The sequence below is a fragment of the Manihot esculenta genome, chromosome 2, assembly GCF_001659605.2.
Source record: "Manihot esculenta cultivar AM560-2 chromosome 2, M.esculenta_v8, whole genome shotgun sequence".
In the NCBI taxonomy this organism is placed as follows: domain Eukaryota; kingdom Viridiplantae; phylum Streptophyta; class Magnoliopsida; order Malpighiales; family Euphorbiaceae; genus Manihot; species Manihot esculenta.
The window spans coordinates 31,167,545-31,191,549 of NC_035162.2; the positions used below are offsets into that span (position 1 = coordinate 31,167,545).

At 30.5% G+C, this 24,005-nt stretch overlaps 1 protein-coding gene across 3 annotated transcripts; it reads left to right on the forward strand.

The window, feature by feature from the left end:
- The first annotated feature begins 7,518 nt into the window (after positions 1 to 7,518).
- Positions 7,519 to 22,655, forward strand: LOC110609303 (exocyst complex component EXO70B1). Of its 3 annotated transcripts, none has more exons than XM_021748784.2 (2): positions 7,519 to 9,683; positions 22,527 to 22,655. In XM_021748784.2, exon 1 carries the CDS (start codon positions 7,768 to 7,770, stop codon positions 9,679 to 9,681), a length of 1,914 nt encoding a protein of 637 aa, XP_021604476.1. In that variant the 5' UTR covers positions 7,519 to 7,767; the 3' UTR covers positions 9,682 to 9,683; positions 22,527 to 22,655. The 3 variants fall into 3 exon arrangements, with proteins under 3 accessions (XP_021604476.1, XP_021604475.1, XP_021604474.1); XM_021748783.2 differs by lacking the exon at positions 22,527 to 22,655 and adding an exon at positions 10,357 to 10,845; XM_021748782.2 differs by lacking the exon at positions 22,527 to 22,655 and adding an exon at positions 16,480 to 16,873 and having other exon boundaries at positions 7,520 to 9,683.
- The last annotated feature ends 1,350 nt before the right edge of the window (positions 22,656 to 24,005 follow it).

A 24,005-nucleotide genomic window follows, 5' to 3' on the forward strand; every position in this document is an offset into this window, starting at 1 on the left:
CAATATTGTTATCCATTTATTATCTTATTCTGTGAATGAAATGGAAACTTTGTTCATATTGATTCTTTTTCTATTAATTTATATTAAATTTTGTGGTAAATGATTATTCAACTTAGGTTAGATAGATTACAAAATTTATTCATTAGTTGCCATAATTTTAACAGGTTATACTGCAATTACTCAATGAGCATATTGCTCAACTCTGCAAATTCAATAAACCATAATATAGTTATAATTCAATTAAATTCCATATTCCACAATATTTCACGATTCCAAAATTAGATAGTCTATTGATTAAATAAAATGCAAATTTACAAAGCTGTCAAAACCAGTAAAAAATGATATTCATGCTAAAATAAAATAACTATTTCTCACAACATCACTCTTCATACACATCAAAAGTGCAAAATAAATTAAACCCCCAACAAAAAAATCCCTAAAAAAATGTTGTTTTTCTTCTCTACATCACCATTTTCTTCTTTAATTTAGAGTTCTCCTGCTATAGATAGTTGTTTGTATTTCTCAATGCTTCAATGCGGATTTGCAATGCACTTATTTTTTACTCATGTTATTTAATTATTTCTTTTTCTTGACTCCACCTATCCTCTAGTCTATTGTTCATGACTTTTAGAGATTTAACTTTTTTCCTTTAAAAAATTGTTTCGTCGAACCAAGAATGTCATCACATCCTTCTGATGTCTAGTGCATGGTGGGTCAAACCATTGGAAAAAAGAGCACTCGTTTCCCTACACCAAAGCTCATCAATGTCATCGAACATATCTACTCCCAGAAAAAAAAAAATAGATACAAATTTACCACTCAAAAATCTTCGACTTGGATTACCTACTGTCTAAGATGTATATAGAGCAACCTTTGTTCTATACCTATAAAGAACCACAGATTCACTTGATGTTGCATCACTTAATGCTAGTGAACTACTGCTTCCAAACATTAACACTCGATTATCGGGATATAAAGCCAAGAGAATGAGAAAATTTCTAATTTTACTTGGAATTATATAGGAGGGTTAAATTGGGGGAATTAGATTTAGTGATTATTTTTAAGGATTTATGTTTAGGAATTTATTTTTAGTGGTTATCTTTAGGGATTTTAAGTAGAATTATGAGATTTCATGTGGCATCTTATGTGGAACTCCTATTAGTCATTTTAACGGAGACACTAAAGTTGGGTGCATTTAAGTATATAATAAAAAGATAGAGTTTAATTAGTAAAAAAAAGAATAGAGTATAATTGCAAAAATTTTTAAAAACGGATGAGATTTTTTTTGTGATTAACTCTAATGAATATTGTGCTTTATATCATTTCATGAAAAAAAAAAAATTAAAAATCGGTTTCATTTTAAAGAAAATACATTTCAAAGGCCCATATTGCAAAAACATACAACTGGATATATAGTTACCAAATTTTGAAAAAAGAAAGAATGAAATAAAAAATCAAACTAAATAAAACTAAATCAAAATCAAACCAAACACACAAGCCAAACCTAAACAAGTCAACATCGACCCAACTACATATCTACCTAACCAAACATTACCTCCATAACTTACCTGAACAATCAATCTATACTAGCAACAAACTATCGATGAGAAGGTTGAGAGCAGATTACTGACAATACTAATTAAGTCGAATACAACACCATCAAAAGCCAGTCAAATAGACATGAAAATAGGTAAACAATAACTATATGCATAGAAATGAAAAGAAGAGATCCAAGGTAAACAAAGCCAAAACAATATCAAACCACAACTGGAGGAGACGATGCAATAGAGCTCTTGCTTGAGGGTAGCCAGTAAACGTATAGGTATAGTCTCGAGTTGCTAATATTACACATACAAGAGTCCTTCTCAGGAGGCAAGTTTAGAGCATCCCTCTACACCTAAATTCAAAAGGAGCCCTCTCTTAGCCAACTACCAAGAACCTGTAAAAAAAAAATAACAAATAAAGAAAAATACGTAGCCACCCATAGCTAGGGATCCAAAAGGGAATATTGAAAATAAAAAATGAAAAAAAAAAAAAAAAAACAAACCAAATTGTAAAGAACTGCAAGCAAACATGTCAACCAACAAAAAATACCAACAATGAGACAAAACCAACAATCCTCAACATAACACCAAACTTCCTTAACCTTCTACTTCTATATATCTTTCTCTCTTCCCTCAACTAATAATTTTACTTTTTTTATTAGAGAAAGTAATATATATATATCTATTATTTTATTTTTTATTTTATATAAAAAATATTGTGTCTCTTCAGTATTTTAAAATTTTAAAATTCACAATTTTTTAGATATTATAATTTTTTTCTTCATATTATGTATCTTCGAAGATTAAATTATTGTTTAATTAATCTCTTCTAAATATTTCTATTTTAAAAATAGAATAGTATATTATTAAAATAGTTATCTACTAAAAATTCAATTATAAAATTTAATTTGGTTTTTAGAATATTTCTTATATTTAAATTTTAAAAGTTTATTAAATGATATTTCAATATTTCAAACGAAAGGCATATTGCACATGTGTTTTTTTCATTTTTATTTTACTTTTTATTTGTATTTATCAAATAATTTTTCCGTAAAATTATTTATTAATACAGTTATAATCTTTCTGAACAGCATTAATACAGTTATAATCGATTAAAATTTTAAAACTAATAAAATTTGATAATAACATTTGAAAAAAATGTAAAATATAAAATATAAAATAAATATTATATTATAATATTAAAATACTTCTGTAAATAATCCGTGGCGTGCAATACAACTAAGACATCTAATATTTTAAAACTGTTTAAAAAATTGCATGTGACAAGTTTTACTAATGATGTTTAAAGTTGAGAAATTGAACCACCTAATTCCCCATAAATATTTTAAAAAATTTCCAAGTAGCAAAATTAAGATAATGAGACTTTTAATTAATTGTTTAAAATTTAAAATTCTAATACATAGTAAATATTTTAGATATATACATTTAGTTTTTAAAATTCGAATAAATAGTATATATTATTAATTTATCATAATTTATTTTTATTTTATAATGTAAGATTAGATATATTTATGTTAATTTACATATACAACAACTAAACTTTTGAGTTATTTAAATATATATTTTAATAAATTTTAAATTATAGATTTCAACAAATACAAAAAATAAATGATAAATATTAAGTTCATGTAGTATTTATAAGTTGGCTAAATTCCTAATATTTATATTACATCCATAACATTATTGAGTTAGGTTATGTAGGTCAGGTATCATAATCCTTAAACTATTTTGTTTCTTAGCATCGATAACAATTTCAAGTTGGGTGGTCATATTCATGATTTAATTTTGAATATTATTATTTAACTTGAAACTAATTATTTAATTTCTTAGTTTTTAAAAATACGTTAGTTAGTTGTTATTTTTTAATCAGTTCTTTCATAAATTACAGAAACTTAATGGTTTTTATTTTTAAATTATTGAACATGATTTTTTATTTAATTAAAAAATAAAGTTGTACTGTGATTAATTAAACATGTAAGAAAGAGAAAGCAAGGTGGTTGGCGCTTATGACAGCTACTCCAACGCTCAAGTCAATAAACTAGAAAATAGGAAAAGTATAAAAAATTTACTTAGAACCCAAGAGTAGTTGTGCAAGAATTGCGTATCTTTGTCTTTGTAGTCAATATATTTTTAGATTGTAAAAAGATAGAGTTAATTATGGTATTTCCTGATAATTTAATAATGATGTGGTCGGCTAGTTGATGAGGGATCTTACCGGCTTAATTGGTCGAGGATCCCGTAATTACAAGCATGACGAAAGTCTGCTAGATTACGCTTGCTAACAATAATTTTATGTGAAGACCCGACCTCTTCAGGGGAGGGCGAGTCTTGATAAAGGACTGGATGCTACAGTGTCCGGGTCTTCCTCTCCACGGGTGAGACCGCGTATTGGCTGTTCAAACTCTTGTCACGTGGCCCTATCTCATGATGACACCTCACGGCCTACTCTGGGCGATTATTGTATAATATCAAGACTCCCCAGTTAGTCTTCAATTTTTTAGATTCGAAGGTGATAGTTGTCTTTATGATTTGGGGCACGCGGCTTGTTTAGATTGGCCTTCAAGTCTGCAGAGCAGTTTGAAATTCAAGATCTTCAAGAATCCTTTTCCTTATTTGAGAAGCCAAATCTTCAAGATGCACATTCAGATTTTGAAATTCAAATTCAGCTTGTCAAAGAAGCCAAAGAAGTCACACGTGCCACACATGCCTTGCACATTCAAAATTTGAAATTTAAAAGAAAGGCTCCACCTCATTAATGTGCAAAATATGGGCAGCCCTTGGGTAGCACGTGGGCAGCAGTTTGGACAGCCACTAGAGCATCACAAGAACCTTATAAATTCATCTCCAAGGCTGCCGCACAGCCCCTGGAGCAATTCCACTCCCATTCGGCCAAGAAGGACAGCCGCACCAAGCTTAATCTCCACCATTCGGTTCATCTTCTTTCTTTTTCTTTTTTGTTTTTAGTTTTTGTTTCAGTCATGAGAGGCTGAACCCTTTTATTTTAGTTGAAGATTGGTTGAAACTAAGGTTGTTTTATGGATTGTGAGATCTAAAAATAAACTATTTGTCTTTGGTTTGTTCAATATTCATACAATTTGGTACTTGAATCTATTATTACTTTGTTGTTTTGATCAAATTGGCCTGATTCTTGATTGCAAGGTAATTGATTGTTAGTTTGGATAATTTTTAGTCCGTAATTGCTGGAATTATTCAAACATAATAACACTTGGTGTAACAACTAAGGAATTATATAATCTAGCAACATCTCATGCGTTTGGGTAGCTAGGATTGGATCTCTCCATTTCTTAATGCAATTGACAGTTGTTTTGATGCCTAAGGCCCAAGGACGTTCCTTGACAACTTGTTGATTAGTAATTAATTAGATGACATTCCCTAATTGGTTTATGATTAAGGAGAGACATGATGGTGAGAAGCGTCTTCCATCTCCATAACTAATCTATTGAATCTATTAAGGGAAACTAAGTGTCAATGATCAATCCCAGCAACTAAAGTGAATCCAACTCTTCAACTATATCTTTCTCATATTTGATTTCTTTTTATTTCTTTTTACTATTTGCTTCTTTTATTGCTCGCAGTATTAGATTAATTGAATCAATCTCAAAACCCTCTATTTTACTCTCAGTTTATCTCGTTTCAGTTATTTGATTTCAGTTTTATCTCGTTTCAGTTTATTTCTCTTTCAGTTTATTTTTGCTTTCAGTTTTATCTCGTTTCAATTTATTTCTCCTTCAGTTTATTTTTACTTTCAGTTTTATCTCGTTTCAGTTTATTTCTTTTTCAGTTTATTTTTGCTTTTAGTTTATCTCGTTTCAGTTTACTTCTCTTTCAGTCTATTTTTGTTTCAGTTTATTCTCTTGGTCTTGATAAGGAAAATAGGTAAGTATTCAATTCCCTGTGGATTCGATCCTTTCACCGCTATCTACAGTTGTAAATTGTTGATAACTAGAAAAGTCATTTTTGACCGGTTTCGACAACCGCGAGTCAACTGCGTATCACCTAATCAGATTCTTGTCACATAATCCTATTTTACAATAACAACTCATTACTTATTTTGAGTGATTGTTGTATTACATCAATATTTAAAATTATCCAGTAATTCATTTTATAGTACTAATAATAAAATAGACAACAATGATTTGAATATGTGATAGAAATAAAATTAACTGTGTAATGTAATTTTCAAATTAAAGTATTAAATAATAATTTTTTAAAATTAAAAATAGAAATTTTCAATTAAAAAAATAATTCTAAAATTATAAAAAAAACTTATTAATTAATTTTTTAATTTTAAAAACACTTTTTAACTTTTAAAAATTTAATTAATTAATCTCTTTATTAAATTTAATTATTAAAATATTATAAAAAACTAATATTTTATATATTAAAAATTAATTAATTAATTTTTTATAAAATTGAGTGGCTAATTAATATATTTTTTAAAATTATAAAAATTAAATAATAAAATATTTAATAATTAAAATTAATAGATGAGTTAATTAATAATATTTTAAAATTTTAAAAAAATTATTATTTAATCTCTATAATTTAGAAAAATTAAATTTTTAGTCCCTAAATTTTTAAAAACACATTAAATACTTTTTACATTTTAATAATTTAACTAATTAATATTTTTATTATCAGAAACTATTAAAAATAAATAAAAAATGAAAATACCCTTAATTATTTACATTAATAACCGAAATAGTTTAAAAAATATAAAAAAAAATCCTAAACTTTCAATTTTTCTCTTTCTCTTCTCTCCAAAAATATCGCGTCCTATGTCTTATCGCACCGTGTCTCTCTTTCCCGTCTTCTTTTCTCTTCTCTGTCTATCAGTTTAGATTAGAAAATCTTTGACTACATACTGATGAAAAAACAGTTAACTTTATGACACCATTTATAATCTCATTTCCTTTTATACCATTTTTAGCCAATAACTGATAGCTCAAGTATTTAACTGAATTTTCTGAAAGAAATCTAATATCTATAACCGGAATTTAATACCAACCTAATAATACCCTTTCCGAATGAGCCAAGTTCAAGGTAAACATAAGAATATCGTTAGTCAAAAAGGTAGTGTCTATTGGAATATGGAACTTGTCATCTCAGGTGGGATTCACTCCTCCTTGATCATCAATCCTTGTACCATAAATTTGGTGCTTGTTATCATTGCTGAATGATGAGGCCATCGAAGGGTAAGCGGCGATAGTGATGAACGGTCAAAGGCAATGGGAGAAAGGGCCTAAAGAATTCGTCTTTGAGCTGATATGATTGTGATCTCAATATACTATGGTTGTGAACAAAAATAAAGAGAAATTAGATCGACAAATTGTTTGTATATGTGACATTTCCACTCCAAATAAGAGAAAATAAACGAAATTTAAGGAAAGAGGAAAAAAATTCCTAACTGTTTTTAAAATTCATGATATAAAATATGAAAATTTATATATTTTCTTGATTATCATATAAAATAATGAGTAAAAAATAAAAATATAATAAATTAAAGATTTTAATTTAATTTAAGATTTTTAAATATTATAAAAAAATTATTTTTAAAAGATAAGTTTTCTCACTTCTTATACTTATTAAAACTAATAGCACCATATATGAAAATTAATTAATTGAATTATTAAAAGGTAAGTAATATTTTAATATATTTTTAAAAATTTAGAGATTAAATATTAAATTTTTTATATTATAGAAATTAAATAATATATTTTTTAAATTTAATATATGTTTTATTTAATGTTTAAAATTTAAGATATCTTTTATTTATTTTTTAAAATTAAAAAATTAATTAATAGATTTTTTTAATATATAAATTAAATAATAAATTTAAAAAATAAAAGGAAAATTTTAAACAAAAGAAAAAGTAAAAGAAAAGAGAAAAGTCCGAAAAGAAGCGCAAGAATTACGAAGACTGCCACTATCCCTGACTTTTATCCACTTTCCTGACGTTTTGTCCCAGTCCTGTGGGCTGTGCACAGTTTTCTGTGTAGTCTCCTGCTGTGTTTCTTTCTTCAATCCTTCTCCCGCTTTTCTATTTTATGCCATCAGCTTCAAAGTTCAAACGGCGATTTTCAAGGGCTTTTTGGTCATTTCATCCTCTTAACCCCATCTCCATCAGAAACGGTTTCTTCATAACCTGAACACTGTGCTTTTGTTGCAGAGTAGTCAAGTAATGGATGACAACGGCGAAGAGAAATTGATGGCGATGGCGCGTCACATAGCCAAGACTCTTGGCCACAATGAGTCCATGGCTGATGACATTTTTCAGATATTTTCCAACTTCGACGGTAGGTTCTCTCGCGATAAGTTGTCGGAGAAAATATCTGGAGCTGCCGGTGACGATTTGAGAGACTCTGCCTCTCTCAAACAGACTCTTGATTATTTGGAACGTCAGGTATCTCAGTACGTGGTCGCCGATCACCCTATCTGGTCCGACTCTGTTGATTCTTCTGCCTTCCTCGATTCCATCGACGAATTAATCGCCACGATACGAGACTGGAATCCTATGGCGAGCGCAGATAAATCCATCAGCGCGTGTTTGGTACGTGCCGAGGACTTCATGCAGCAAGCTATGTTTCGGCTGGAGGAGGAGTTCAGGCTCTTAATGGAACGTGGTTGCGAGTCGTTTGAACTGGCAAGGCCGTATGGAAATGGCGAGTCAACGGGAAACGTATCCCTTGACTCCGATGATGACGACGAAGAAGCAATCATCACCAATGGTGAGGACCACAATCAGATTCCTGTGGCGCAACCGCTTACCCATTACAATATTTTGATCGACGCGCTTCCATCGGGGACGATCAACGACCTTCATGAAATTGCTAAGCGCATGGTGGCCGCCGGTTTTGGCAAAGAGTGCTCACACGTGTACAGTAGTTGCAGGAGAGAGTTCTTGGAAGAAAGCATGTCGAGGTTGGGGATGCAGAAATTGAGTATGGAAGAAGTTCAAAGAATGCCATGGCAAGACCTTGAGGACGAAATAGATAAGTGGATTAAAGCAGCGAATGTGGCGCTTCGTATCCTCTTCCCAAGCGAACGTCGGCTATGCGATCGCGTGTTTTTTGGGTTCTCATCTGCAGCTGATTTATCGTTTATGGAGGTGTGTCGGGGATCCATGGTTCAGATTCTGAACTTCGCTGACGCAGTGGCTATTGGAAGCCGGTCGCCGGAGCGGTTGTTTAAGCTTCTGGATTTTTTTGAGACATTGAGAGACTTAATGCCAGATTTTGAGTCTAATTTCTCTGATCAATACTGTTTAGTTCTTCGGAATGATGCCGTTGCAATATGGAAGAGGTTAGGAGAGGCAATAAGAGGAATATTTATGGAGCTGCAGAATTTGATACGTCGTGACCCAGCCAAGGCTCCCGTGCCTCGTGGTGGGCTACATCCCATTACACGGTACGTGATGAATTATCTACGTGCTGCCTGTCGATCCAGTCAGACGCTTGAACAAGTTTTTGAGGAGAACGTTAAGCTCATTCCTTCTGAGGATTCGTCTTCCTCATTATCAGTTCAAATTGCATGGATTATGGAGCTATTAGAGAGTAATTTACAGATGAAGTCGAAGATTTATGGTGACTCTGCCTTATGCTCCCTTTTCATGATGAATAATGGAAGGTATATTGTCCAAAAGGTCAATGACAGCCAATTGGGCTCTCTTCTGGGTGATGATTGGATTAGGAAACACACTGCAAAAATCAAGCAATTTCAAATGAGTTATCAGCGAAGCTCGTGGAATAAGGTTTTGGGAATTTTGAGAGCAGATAATGGCCCTGCAGCTCCCAATGTTGGAGGGAACTCATTGTCTATGAAAGAAAAGATGATGTTCTTTAATTCCCACTTTGAGGAGACTTGCAAAACTCAATCCCACTGGATCATATTTGATGAGCAGCTAAGAAAGGAGTTGAGGATCTCTTTGGCCAACCTCTTGCTACCAGCATATGTAAACTTTATTAGACGGTTCCAGAATTCACCAGAACTTGGGAAGCGTGCTGACAAGTATATTAAGTACACTCTGAAAGACATAGAAGCCCACATTAATGTTTTGTTTCAGGGAGGTAGTGAATCAGCTGGAAGCGGAAAATAAAGGTAAGCTGCTGTTAATTAACGTATTTGAACGTCTGAATTTTCATATGGAATGCATATAGTGGAAGTTTAATATTTCTTTATTTTGCGATTCCTCATTTGTGAACGAAAATTTACAGATAGTTACCATGTGCAGTCAGCCCATTATCCTACTTCAGAGATGAATTATAGTTTTTGTTTTATGCCGTCTATGTTCAATGCTAATGCTAATTGGATTTAGTTATCCAGAAGGATCAATATCTCGTTTTGCATAATCATCAGATGCTTAGGTAATAGTAGAGAGACATGCCACTTGTCAAGTCCTCCTTAAAACACTCTAATGGACAAAGTGGATATGTTAAGCTTGCCTATCACAGATTATTTTGCTACATTATGGAAAGAAAATTAAGTTTTCAGCAAACGTTAGTTAACTGAATTTTTGAATAAACAACAAATGCCTATTGTGGTATATCGTTATTGTATTTTCCAATTGTAATGTATTATTGCATAGTTAAAATATTCTAGTAGAGAAGCAACACATGGAAAATCAGTGGTCATTAAGATAGTTGACATTGCTTTGCGAAATTCATGTTTGAAATTATGGAGAAATGAAGGTTGATAGAATCTTTTGTGAAGAATATTTGGGAATGGGAATTAGATTTCTAAAATTGATTTTTGTTGTATAATTCAGTGGTAGGCTTGCAGAGGAAGGATGGGATTAATTTGATAGCAGAGGGGTCTATGAATTAAGGTGAAATCTTGATCATGCAATGGCTAGTAAAAGCATGCAATGCACCTAAGGTTGCATTCTTCGCTTAGGAATCCTTTAGGAGAAAATTTGGATCAAGACAATCTCTAAAATGTGAATTTACTTGGTGAATTGATGATTTTTATGTAAATGTGATGTAGAAACAGTTTATTGATCTTTAACTCTTTCAATAACAAGAGATGGAAGTCCAGCCAAGAATTTCTCTTTTCAAAAATCATACTGATTATCTTTTCTGGTAAAGATCAGGGTAAAGAAGGTATTCTTGTACCATTTGAAATGAGACAAGTTTGGGCATTTCAAATTCATTAATTGCTCTTGTGACCGGTCCATATATATACTGGCTGGTCCAACAAAATGTACTCCTATAGTATATAATAGAGTGTTAATGCTGTCTTGCACTATATTAGTGCATTTTTATTTTACTGCATTAAATATCTGCATTTTTCCTTCATTTGATATTGAGAAGTCCCTCCATCCTTTAAGTTGTCTTGTAAAGCATGCAATTAAGGCTTTTGCAACAGTTGGATCATTATTGCCTTTTGCTTGTGAAGCTGTCACATACATAGTCATCTATTGGAGGACATTTTTAATCTGATAATCAAATAATCCATTATATTCCATTCAACATTCAACAGTAGAGGAGCCATCATACTGGACGAAGTTGTAATTTGTGTCCTCATATTGTAAGTTCACAGGGGAAAGCCTTGGATAATAAGGCTTAACTTCTACTATTGTCTGTGGTTTAGGATACATTATCCTATTAATCTGATTAGAATCTGATGTTGTAAGCATAGATTTTATTTGATTTATGTATTCTTCATTTTCCTCTTGAATTAGAAGAGTCTATCTTAAACTGTTCTGGTTCAATAGTTAGTGGAACAATAGATTTCTATTTCGAATCTCTTCCTATACCCAACTCTGGCAGTCTTTTAGTTAACTCATCAATTATCTCGGTATGGTCTCTGGCTAGTTTTAAGTCTAGATTCACAAACTCCATGGGTTTAAATAGAACTCTCTTTTCTAGATTCTAACTAGAAGTTTTTTCTTTTTCCATTTTAGGAATGTCGTTTTAAGCTTTGAAACTTGGCTTTCGACTCTACTAAGTTGTTGACCAATAGTATGAAGGCTTAGGTTTGTAAAGTTTTATTGCTGAATTATTGATATGTCTTTTCCTTCTTGAGCAAAAGGAGTGTATTCAATATATGATGAATTCAATATTTTATAGGAGACATTAGCGAGAGGAGGATGAACACTTTTTACTTTTTCTTCCTTGCTCGTAATAAAATTTTTATATATCGATTTAAGGGTGTTGAGGAAAACTGTATCATCAAAATCAGTAAACTTTTTTCTTTTTAGGGAAAGACAATATTTTAAGAATTCAGGAAAAGTTTGTCTTTCCTTTTGCTTATAGGCTTCAAATCTTTTTAGCCAAAACTTTTGTTCATTCTTAGAAAAATTAAGACAAAACCATTTATTAAATGATGTTTGTCTTTTTTTTTTCTTTCTTTTTTTTTTCCTAATACCATTATTTTAAATAGTCTAAAAGCAACATTTTCTTTGTCATAGCCCATATTTGAAGGAATAGGGCTTTCTGGGCTTTTCTTTTCATAAACTAATTGAACAATTTTTTTCTTTTGTCTTATGTATTCCACTTACCGAATTGTTCTGATTAAGAGGCTCTAATAAAGATATTGATGACCTAGGTGGTAAGGGTTCAGAAGCTATGGATGACTTCGAAAACGATCTTCTCGCATTGATAATGCTCCTATTTCTAGCAAAAGAGATTGCTACTATTTCTTCATCGATTTCAATTATAGACTGCAGCGAAGTAGAATCCTCCTTTTTAGGAGGTACTACTTCCTCGAAAATCTAATTTTTAGATAGATTAACCTGATCCCACTGTATAGATTTTGGAATCACAAGATTTTCTCTAAACAAATTATCACAAATAAGGTAGTAATTCCTTTGGGAGTAATCAACTTAGTTGCTTCTTCCCTTAAATTAAGTATTACTGTGTTCATTACTTTATAATGAATCCTATAAATTAGGATTATGTTTTCAGATTAGACATCGTATCATAATAAGAGATTTTGATATCCAATGATAATGCCTTCATTATGTGTGGATCTGTCAAAGATAGAGTGAGATTTAGATAACAAGAGAAATAGATAGGTACATCACTTAAAAAAGATTCTATAACTCCTAATAAAGAGTCATTAAACTTATTATGCATTTATCTCTTACACAAAGTATAGCTGAGGTATTTAAACCTAGCATAGTTGCAGGTTTTAATGCAACTTGTACCATTCCCACATGATGAAATAAATACTTTTCTCGATGTTTCTCTATGAGCTCTTTGGAAAATAAGCTCAATGACTGAAATCTTTCATGGATAGGTGTTGTTTATTCTACAATTTTCACGACATAATACAATTTCAATACAAAGTTGGACTATGATTTATAGATGAGATTAGCAAAAATAGATAGTTATTTGAATAACTGAAAATTTCTTTGTTTTTTGATATTTTCTTTTCACTGGTACTTTCTCTTGAATTAGTACTCCTAGAGAGATTAGAAAAGTTTTCAAATAATCTATCCATAAATCTGGATCACTATTAACGATTTACTCTTAAAGTCTTCAAGCGATTTCGTTGTTGCAGTAACAGTGAATACGCGACTTGGATTTCACTAGACTCTATGGATAGACTTTCTCCATCAAAGCTCTTATACCAATTGGGGAAGCTAGCGCAAAATTCTTAGATTAAAAATTATTATCTCTAATTAAACTATTTAAGAACTTAATAATAATTTTAAATAAAGCTAAAGTTTTCTGATGCTCTCTACAATTACAATAATGATTATGAGTTTCTAGATGATTCTCAAATAATTTAAATTATTCACTTACTAATTTTCTTTTAAAAACTAAACTTCTCGCTTACTAGTAATATCTATTAAAAGTAGTTTTTGCACAAGATCATTAATACAACTAGATTAATCGTTCGGATGCAGTCTCCAACCGGTTGGTTTGATTTTAGAAAGTGGGATGTCTACAGATAATGTATTGGAATAGTATACCCAATAATCAAATTTTCTAGAAGGTTCTCCTAGTAAATCTTTTATTAGAATATTTTCCTGTTCAGCTAACTGCCGCTCAAGATCAATTCGAAATTGCTGAATTTTCTCGAACAAACTTTATCTATTGCTCTTTCAAGTTGCTTTTGAACCATAAACTTGAAAAACTTTATTGATAATAGAAATTGTACACACTGCAAATACTTACAATATGACAAAAACTCATAAATATGGAAAACACATTTAATACAAGAACTCACGAATATGGAAAGCACATTTAAAACACACTCGGAAGGAAAGACTAGCCACTCATTTACATTACATAGCTATTTATACTGGTGGAAGGAATCTTTTGGCTATCACGGCTTACGTCATTGCTTTTGTTATCATTTTAGAGACCATTTAGTTGAGTGCTCAGGAAATCTTTCAATAGATGAGGATAACATGTCAGAACAATTATTTATGGATAATCAGGACCCTTATGAATTATGAAGGGTACTGAAAGATTTTCTAATAATTCTACTAAATAGTCCCTAAAATGATGACAAAAGTAATGACGTAACCCGTGATGACCAAAAGATTCATTCCACTAGTATAAATAACTATGTAATGTAAATGAGTGGCAAGTCTTTCCTTTCGAATATGTTTTGAGTGTGCTTTTCATATTGTTATAGATTATAGGAAGTAAATATATTAATATAGGAAGTAAATATTGATAAATGGGTTAGTTGCTTAATCTGTATAATCATAGACTTGATTTTCCTTCCTGTTTAGATACCGTCTTTTATATATAAATAGGTCATAATCTTTATTATGAAATACAACAACAAAGGATTATATTTCTACACATATTCATGAGTTCTTGTATTGAGTGTGCTTTCTATATTTGTGAGTTCTTGTAATATTGGAAGTGTTTACAATTTCTATTATCAATAAAATTTTTCAAGTTTATGATCCAAAAGCAACTTGAAAGAGCAATAGATAAAGTTTATACTCAAATAGATGAATTGGATAAGAAATTTCGCAATTTCGAATTGATCTTGAGTGTTAGTTAGTTGAGCAGGAAATATTCCAATAAAAGATTTACTAGGAGAACCTTATGGAAATTTTGATTATTGGATATACTATTTCAAGCCATTGTTTGCAGACATCTCACTTTCTGAAATTAAGCCAACCGGTTGAAGACTGCACCCGGACGATCAAGACGAAACTATAAGATTTTTATGTATATATGTCTAGTTTTATTAATGACATGTGCAAAAATTACTTTTAATAGATCTTACTAGTAAGTTAGAAGTATTAGTTTTTCAAAGAGAATTAGCAAGTGAAGGGTCTGATTTACTGGGATAACCTTTTGGAAATTTTGATTATTGGGTATACTATTTCAAACCATTGTTTGCAGACATCTCACTTTCTGAAATCAAGTCAACCGGTTGGAGACTGCATCCGGACGATCAAGACGAAACTATAAGATTTTTATGTATATATGTCTAGTTTTACTAATGATCATGTGCAAAAATTACTTTTAATAGATTTTACTAGTAAACTAAAAGTATTAGTTTTTCAAAGAGAATTAGCAAGTGAAGAGTCTGATCTACTCGGAGAACCTTTTGGAAATTTTGATTATTGGGTATACTATTTCAAACCATCGTTTGCAGACATCTCACTTTTTGAAATTAAGCCAACCGGTTGGAGACTGCACCCGGACGATCAAGACGAAACTATAAGATTTTTATGTATATATGTCTAGTTTTACTAATGATCATGTGCAAAAATTACTTTTAATAGATCTTACTAGTAAGCTAGAAGTATTAGTTTTTAAAAGAGAATTAGTAAGTGAAGGGTTTGAATTATTTGAGAATTATTTAAAAACTCAAAATCAGTATTGTGATTGCAGATAGTATCAGAGAACTTTAGCTTTGTTTAGTATTATTATTAGGTTCTTAGATAGTTTAATTAGATATAATAATTTTTAATCTAATAATTTTGCGTTAGCTTCTCCAATTAGTATCGAGCCTTGTTGGAGAAAATCTATCCACAGAGTCTAGTAAAACCCTCATTTAAAAACTTATAATCAGTATTGTGATTGTAGATGGTATCAGAGAACTTTAGCTTTGTTGAGTATTATTATTAGGTTCTTAAATAGTTTAATTAGAGATAATAATTTTTAATTTAAGAATTTTGCGTTAGCTTTTTCAATTAGTATCGAGTCTTGTTGGAGAAAGTCCATCCACAGAGTCTAGTAAAACCCAAGTAGCGTATCTATTGTTGCCGCAACAATGAAATCACTTGAAGGTTTTAGAAGTAAATCGTTGATAGTGATCTAGATTTATTGATAGATTTTGAAAACTTTTCTAGTCTCTCTAGGAGTGCTAGTTCAAGAGGAAGTACCAATGGAAAGAAAACCCTACTCCTTCAAATATGCGCTATTACAAAGAAAGTGTTGTTTCTAGACCATTTAAAATAATGGTATTGAAAAGGAAAGAAACACCATTTAATAAATAATTGTCTTAATTTTTTTAAGAATGAACAAAAGATTTAAAGCTTATAATCCAAAGGAAGGGACTAAAACTTTTCCTGAATTATTAAAACGTTGTCTTTCCTTAAAAGGAAAAAAGTTTTCTAATTTTGATGATACAGATTTCCTCAACGCCATTGAATCGGCATATAAGAATTTTAATAGGAGTAAGGAAAAATTGTAAAAGGTGTGCATTATCCTTTCACTGATATCTCCTATCAAATATTAGATTCATCATATGTTGAATGCACTCCTTTTGCTCAAGAAAGGAAAGACAGATCAATAGTTCTGCAACAAAATTTTACAAATCTAAGCTTTCATACTATTGCTCAACAATATAGTAGAGTTGAAAGGTTGCATTCTTCACTAAGGAATCCTTTAGGAGAAAATTTGGAACAAGACAATCTCTAAAATGTGAATTTACTCGGTGAATTGATGATTTTTATGTAAATATGATGCAGAAACAGTTTATGTTGTGTGTGGAGGAAGCTATAGGAAATGGCTCTAACTAGTTAGGAAGTATTGCTGGATTGAAGGAGCTTTTAAACACACACACATGAAAAAGAAAGGAAGAATAAGTTCTAAGTTGATCCCTCTTGGTATCCTTTTGATTAGTTTAGAGGGAATGAAGAAGGAAGTTTGAGGGAGAAGAAAAGCTATCTTTGTCATAGTCGGCTCTTAAATGGTCAGTGTTTTGAGTTATCTCTGCTTCTATAATTGAACTGATGTACTTGGATTGCACTTGGTACAAAATTTAATTTGTAATTATTTGAAGTTATCACTTATTGGTGATGCATATGGCTGTAAGGTTTGTAATATTATATAATCATCTTTGAAAAGGTTGATGTTTGATAAGATTAGCATTATTATATCACATCACATACAAGACAATCAGGTTTAAGAAGAAATTATTAAGAGGAAGAGCTGTTATAAAGGACGAGTATGGGTTGTTCTAATTGCATGGAGAACTAATAAGTTAAGATTTAGCAAGTGAGCTGGAATTTGTTAGAGGAAGTTGAAATGGTCAGAAAAATTACATTTGAGGGAATAAGCTTTATGACTAGCATCTATGTCAATAAAGCGAGCTTATTCAAGGATTACCAAGGTTATTTTTCTCTCCTATTATTATTATCATCTATCTCTACTTTCATCTGTTTCATTCTAACTCTACACTGGCAGACTTGTCAGTGTTCTGTAACCCTAACATTTGGTACCTTGGCAAGGTGGAGGAGTGGGCATTGCGTGATTCCAACTCCATTTGGATTGCTATTCCTCCAATTTCACGTGTCGAAGTTCTGTTTTGGGTTTCTGTTCTAAATTGCTTCTATAATCTTCTCTTATCCATTCTCTGTTGTTGCTCAATATCTTTTTCTCAATCTTGCTTTCCTTTTTTTTTTTTCCTTTTTTTTTTCCGCCTTTTTTCCTCCAAATGTTTAATTTTTCGGCCTATTTGTATGAAAAAATTCAAAATATTTTGTTATTTTATAATTTAATTGAAAATTTTAAAAATTAATAAAATTGTCTAAAATTACAAATTTTATTATAATTATATTCAAATTTAAAATTTAAATTAAGGTGAGCTTTAAGTGTGTTTGTGACATAATAAGATGATGTGTATTATTTTATTATATTTATATTTCACAGATAAATGCTATATATACAAAATATAAAATTAAAAAATATAAAATTTTTAGTTATTTTGTAATTTAATTTAAAATTTTAAAAATTGATGTAATTTAATACAAAATCTTTAAATTTATTTGATTCATCCTTGTTTGACCTAATGTAAAAAATTATAATTATAATTTTTTTCTATTTGTCACTAGTTTCAATAAAAATTATAACAATTTGCATATTTATTAATTTTTTATTTTTTAAATACTTTAAAGTGTTTACTATAATAAATTTTACTATATTTATTATAAAACATCATATGATTATAATAAAAAAAAATAGAAATTATAGTTCTGCTGTTCACAATTGTATTACTAATTTTCTGTTATAGTTTAATAGGGTTACGAGGCAAATATTTGATAAGTTGGTATTCGGTTTCATCAAAGAAAAAAAAGACTTGGACACCGTTATACCCGATTCTTCATCAAAACTCACTCTCTCATGAAGAGGTTGAGCTTTCACATGAAATTATCGGACACAATTTAGTATAATCCTGTTATCCCTGTAATCATAGGATTACTCAGTTAACCCGGCGGGATTTTTTATCAATAATCAGCCACATCATCGAATTATTAGGAAATTTTATATTTAACTCAATCCTTTTACAATATAAAAGCCAACGATCATAGAGACAAAAATATGCAATTTTCTTATACAACTATGTTTAAGTTCTATTTTACTTTATTCTCCAGTTTACTGATTTGATTGTTTGAGTGGTTGTCGTGGGCATCTACCACCTTACGTTCTCTTTCTTACATAATTGCCTAATCACAGGATAGCTATACTCTCTGCCGTATTATTTGGTTTTGCTGCAGGGAGATCCACTAAGTCCTTTCTGTTCATTTGAATTAAAATCGGTTTCTTATTCATTCTCTTTGAGAAGAAACCTCTCCTCTCTTGAAATGGTTGGGGTTGTACGTGTCGTTGCAGGATCTAGTGATAACAAAAAGAAAAATAAGCATGTGACAAAAGACATCCTGTCAGGTGAACCTGTGGATGCTAATTTCCAAAAGACAAAGGTGTCAGTTAGAGTCGATCCTCAAGGCGCGAGGCCAGGTGTAAGTCTCATGTTTCTCTAAGGCATTCCATGCTCAAAAAAATGAGAGTCCGCTAGGCCATATGTTTAGATATTAATTTTATTTCGTGAAAAATTCTCCAAATTATATTATGACCGCTAATCGAGTGAACTTGCCTTAGCTTCTTTTTAGGCAAAAAATGGTGATTCCTAAGTTCTTGGGTTGGTGGGTGATAACCCTTTAGCCAAGTGATTATTTAAGCTGTCAGCGGATGAAGTTACGAGACAAATGCGGAACATACGAGCGTCTAGTGAAATTAATGACGAGATATGCAAAATAGGTATATTTTCATTACAAAATATTACAGGAGAGGAGGGAGGTCTTCAGTTTAATAAATATTTCCTATATCTATTACATTATTACCAAAGACCCGGGTAGTGGGGTTCTCCTCAGCTTGTCTCCCTCTATTTTGCTCGACCTCCTTCAGGAAGATATTGCCTATCTAGGTAAAGCCTTATGAAGGGGACCGTTCGCTAATGGCATTTCTAGTCTGGCTCTCAGAATCAATCTTGCATAATTCAACTCCCTCTCCAAAACTTTCGGCGCCGAAAATCAATTGAGAGGCTAACTCTATGGCCAGTACAAAGTCCCTTCACAAGTTTAATATAGCCAAGCTGATTACAATTCTCAACCAATATGCAGAGCTGGACAATATGCACCTTCACCACTTTTGCACCTTCATGAAGACTTACCTTCAGCTGCTCTTTGTAGATCATGGTGGTATCCCCAGCACAAGTCTGATTATCCACAGAAGTGAGAATAGGGTTGTCAAAGGAAGAGTCGGAGGTGGAATCTCCACTAGAAGAAGAAAAAGAAAAGAAAGTGTCCTGTTCATTTCTATAAAAAGAAAATCAAACAAAGGAAAAGGAGCGCTTAGGACTCTCGTAGATATCAATTATAAGCAAAAGTAAAGAAGAAGGTTTTTATGCAGTGGTATAGCCGGTAAAATTTTGAATACGACTCGAGAAATAAGACAATTATCATTTATGGGCAAATGTAGGTAAAACGATGCAAGCAGGGAAGACCAATTCAATTGTGTCACGTGTCCCAGACTAAAAAGATAAACCTTCACCTTCGAATCTGGAGAATCGACTATTGGCGGGGACCTCTGATACTACACAAGAATCACCTAAAGTGAGTCATGAGTTGTCACTACAAAATAAAGCTATGTGGTAAACATCTAATAATTTGGTACCCGATCCATCCGAGAGAAGGAAGATCTAGACATCGTCATGCCCGGTTCTTCACCAAGACTCGCCCTCTTCTTAAAAGGTCGAGTCTTTACATGAAGTTACCATTAACAAGCTCAATCTGGCATAATCTTATTATACTTGTAATCACGGAATCACCGATCAGTTAATCCGGCGGGATCCCTTATCAGAAAATGTTATATTTAATTTTATTTTTTTACAGTATAAAAGCCAACAATTATAGAGATAAAAGTACGAAATTCTCTTATGCAATTACTCTCAAGTTCTATATTCGCTCTATTCTCCAGTTTATTGAGCGTTGGAGTGGCTATAGGTCGTGGGTATCTACCATCTCACATTTTCTTTCTTGTAAGATTGATCAATCACAGCATAGTTCTACTCTCTACCGCATCATATAAATCAACATTTGGAGGCACATGTAGAGATATTTCGTTAAGAGTAGACATGATTAAAACCCCAAAGCATTAAGTGAATCAAAACTAAAAAAATAGAAAGAAGTTCTATTATAGTTTCTTGCACCAAACAGATAGAAATAAAATATAATAATAGGATTTTAGAAATTTAGTAGTGAAAAATGATAAATTTAAGAATTTTGAGTTTGAATTATATTAATTTTAAAATTTTAGATTAAATTACAAAATAATTAAAAATTCTAAATTTTTTGTATCAATAGCATTTATCTACATAGCATGTAAGTATAATAAAATGATCCATATTATTTAGCTCCGTTAAAATGGCACTCTCTGATTCAAGTTTTAAGTTTGGATATAGTTGTAATTTATAATTTTGAATAATTTTATAGATTTTTAAAGTTTGAGATTAAATTACAAAATAATGAAAAGTTTTGAATTTTTCATTTACAATTTTTCTCCAATCTCAATTTTGTCCAAATTAATTGAAAATTTCTTTTCAACCTTAATTTAATCCCAAAACAAAATTTTCTTGGCCAAGTTTTTAATTTATCAACTTAGATAAAAAATTAATAAGCTCAGTTTTATGTGTTTTAGGTTAATTTTTTTTATTTAGTTTAAAATATGAAAAACTCATGTTCTTGATTTATTCTCGATTCTTGATTGTGAAATAATATGCATATATCAATGGGCGGCAAAACTAGTTTCAAAACATATATATATTATGCAGTTAACTTAGGCGGTAGAATAAGCGCGGTAGCATAAGCCATTCAATACATTTGAAAAAAGTTAACTTGGAAATTTTATAATATAAGGTTTAATTGCTACTAATTGGCCATAACATATAATCTATGGGAAAAACAACTGGTTTGAAGCAGTTTAAGTTAATGGCTAACATATTTTGTTCTTTAAGCTAGTTGTGGATGCCCTCATTTGTAATATTTTCCAAGCTGGTTAATGCTGGTACTATGTCTTGGTATATGGTTAGTATTGGTTATAGACATATAATTTTTTACCAAGTGTAAATGCACATCTAAGACTATCTTAGCTCCAACACTTGTGAAGTGATGGGTCAACCATCCTGATAAGAAATGAAGGAATTCCCTTTCCTTGTAGAATTAAGTCACCTTCTTCCCTATTTAGCTGTTCTTTTCTCTCAAAATTCTAAGGACTAATTCCTCACTATTTTGTTGCTCCAATACCTCTTCATTGGCAGCTAAATTATTGTTTCAGCCTTCCAAAAAACATAAGAAACAAACTTAGGTCGGCCAAGCACTTTTATTGCCGCAAACCGCTTAGCAAGAAGCCACTTTGCCTCTTCTTTTTTTCTTTGGTTTTCTGTTTTTTATTGGCAAATCAAGGTAAAGTTTTATCAAATTAATAAAAATGTAGCATATGAACATCTTTCTATGCTCCCTTTAAATTGTTTTGCTTGTTTGGTACCTCTCCAAACTATTTTTTGGTATAAGTTTTCATAGCAACACAAATTATGTACATATTCAGTGCAAACTAATCATTTCTGTTCGAGTGCTAATGCATAGACAATAGTTTTCAAAAATAAAAATTATTGAATTTTTCATGAAATTATCTATAATTTTCATAAGTTGCTACAATATGATTTTTATATAAAAAGATATGATTTTTTAAAATCTAAATGCAATCAAGGTTAATTTGTATGGTTCCATCATAAGACATGACTTCACTAATTAATAAATCGACTTTCAGAACATTAAATCAAGTGATTTTAAGTCTAAATTCAAGTTTGAGAAGTAAAAGAATACTTTTTGCCATTCAATTTTTCACATTCGGACTTTTAGATTTATGTCAAATTAATATAAAATCCGCATTCAAAATCTTCTACTGTGAGGAACAACTGATTTTTACTTTTTTTTTTCTCCATATTTTAGTTCAATTTCTTCAATTTAATTCTGGAAATTTTCATATTTTCTGAGCTTGTTTGCTTTTTTTTTTTCCCCCGAAATTAACAAAAGTTGATTTAATGCCAAAATCTGAAAAATCAGAGAACTAAGGTGGCAGTAACACAATTTTGTATTCGCTATATTTTTCTCGTTTTTTCTGTCATGTTTTCTTACATTAATATTTATTTTATTGTATTAACATGTTATTTTTGTGTTAGGATGAATTCAAGGTGGTGGCTAAGATTTCCTCATGATTTGGCTGAAATTCTCTAAGTTAGGTAGGGATGCCTTTCCTTTTCTTGTTTGACATGGATTACCTATTTGGCTTGACTTCTTTTAGGAATTTTTATTTGTTGACCGTTTTAAATATTTCATTTATTTTCTTTTAATTTTTTTTTATTTAGTTATGAAAGATGTGGTTTGAATTTTGAATGCATAAAAAAGAAAGGAATTGCAAGCTTAGCCGAATAGCTTTCTTCCTTAACAAGGCCTAATATGAAATCCCCTTTGCATCAAGTTTTGCCTCTTTGGGAGAGTCTTTTGGCCCATCTTAGAGAGCTCATGGAGCCCATGAAGGAGTCTAAGCACATGTGGAGTCCATGAGCCAAAGCCACAAAGCTCATTGCATGGGGTATTACGTAATTTTATTAGTTATAGGTTTCTCTGGGATTGTAGGTTTTTTTTTTTAATTTTTTTTTTTCTAACTTTGGTTGTAGGATGATTGTAATGATTAGCCAATTTTGTGTGTTTTTTTTTTTTATGTGTATCGCTTTCCGCATTAAAAATCATTTAATTGAACTTAATAAGCTAATTAGGATCACTAGAGAAAAATAAAATAAAAAATTTACTTTTTAATATTTGATATTTTAAAAAATAAAAGATTAATAATTTTATATATAATAGTGTTTAATGAGATTTTTAAGAGTCTTAAAAGTTATTTTTTTTAAAAAAAAATATTTTTCTTAAAATTGATTTAATTTTTTTATTAAGAAAATATTTTTTTATGTACTAATTTCTTAAGTATTTTAAATGTAAAACAATGTGAAAAATATTTTTATAACAATATTTTATATAAAAGAAATAGAGGCTTAATATTCATTTAAAAAATAAAATTTATTAATTTTAAAAATAAATTAGTAATATAGTAATATAAATAGATGGTGTATTAAAAAAATAATATAAAATTATTATTTTTAACTATATTAGCTATATTTAAAATTTAAATATACATGTGTTTATAATGAATTAATCCATGATCTGATTCGATATTAAATTTATTAAATCCACCAGTGTCCAATTTGATGCGGTTTTCACAACCATACTTTTTTCCACGTTGGAGTTTATATTAGAAGCAGTTACTCCGTTCCACGGGGAAATTTTAGCGACGAGAAAAATTTTATTAAGCCAGTCAGTTCTCACTTATTACTATTATTAGGGTTAGCAGTATTTGGTTCAAATCGAAAAAATCAATCGAATTGAATCGATTGGTTTTTTATATATTTCAATTCGGTTCGATTTTTAATTTCAAAAATTTTAATTATTTCGGTTTGGTTCAGTTTTGGTCAGAAAAAAACCGAAAAAATTGAACCGAACCGATTAGTGATAATAATATGTTTTTTTTTAATAATATAGAGAAATTAAATCATATTAAAATTAAAATATTTTAATTAAATTTTAATTTAATTTCTGACTAAAAT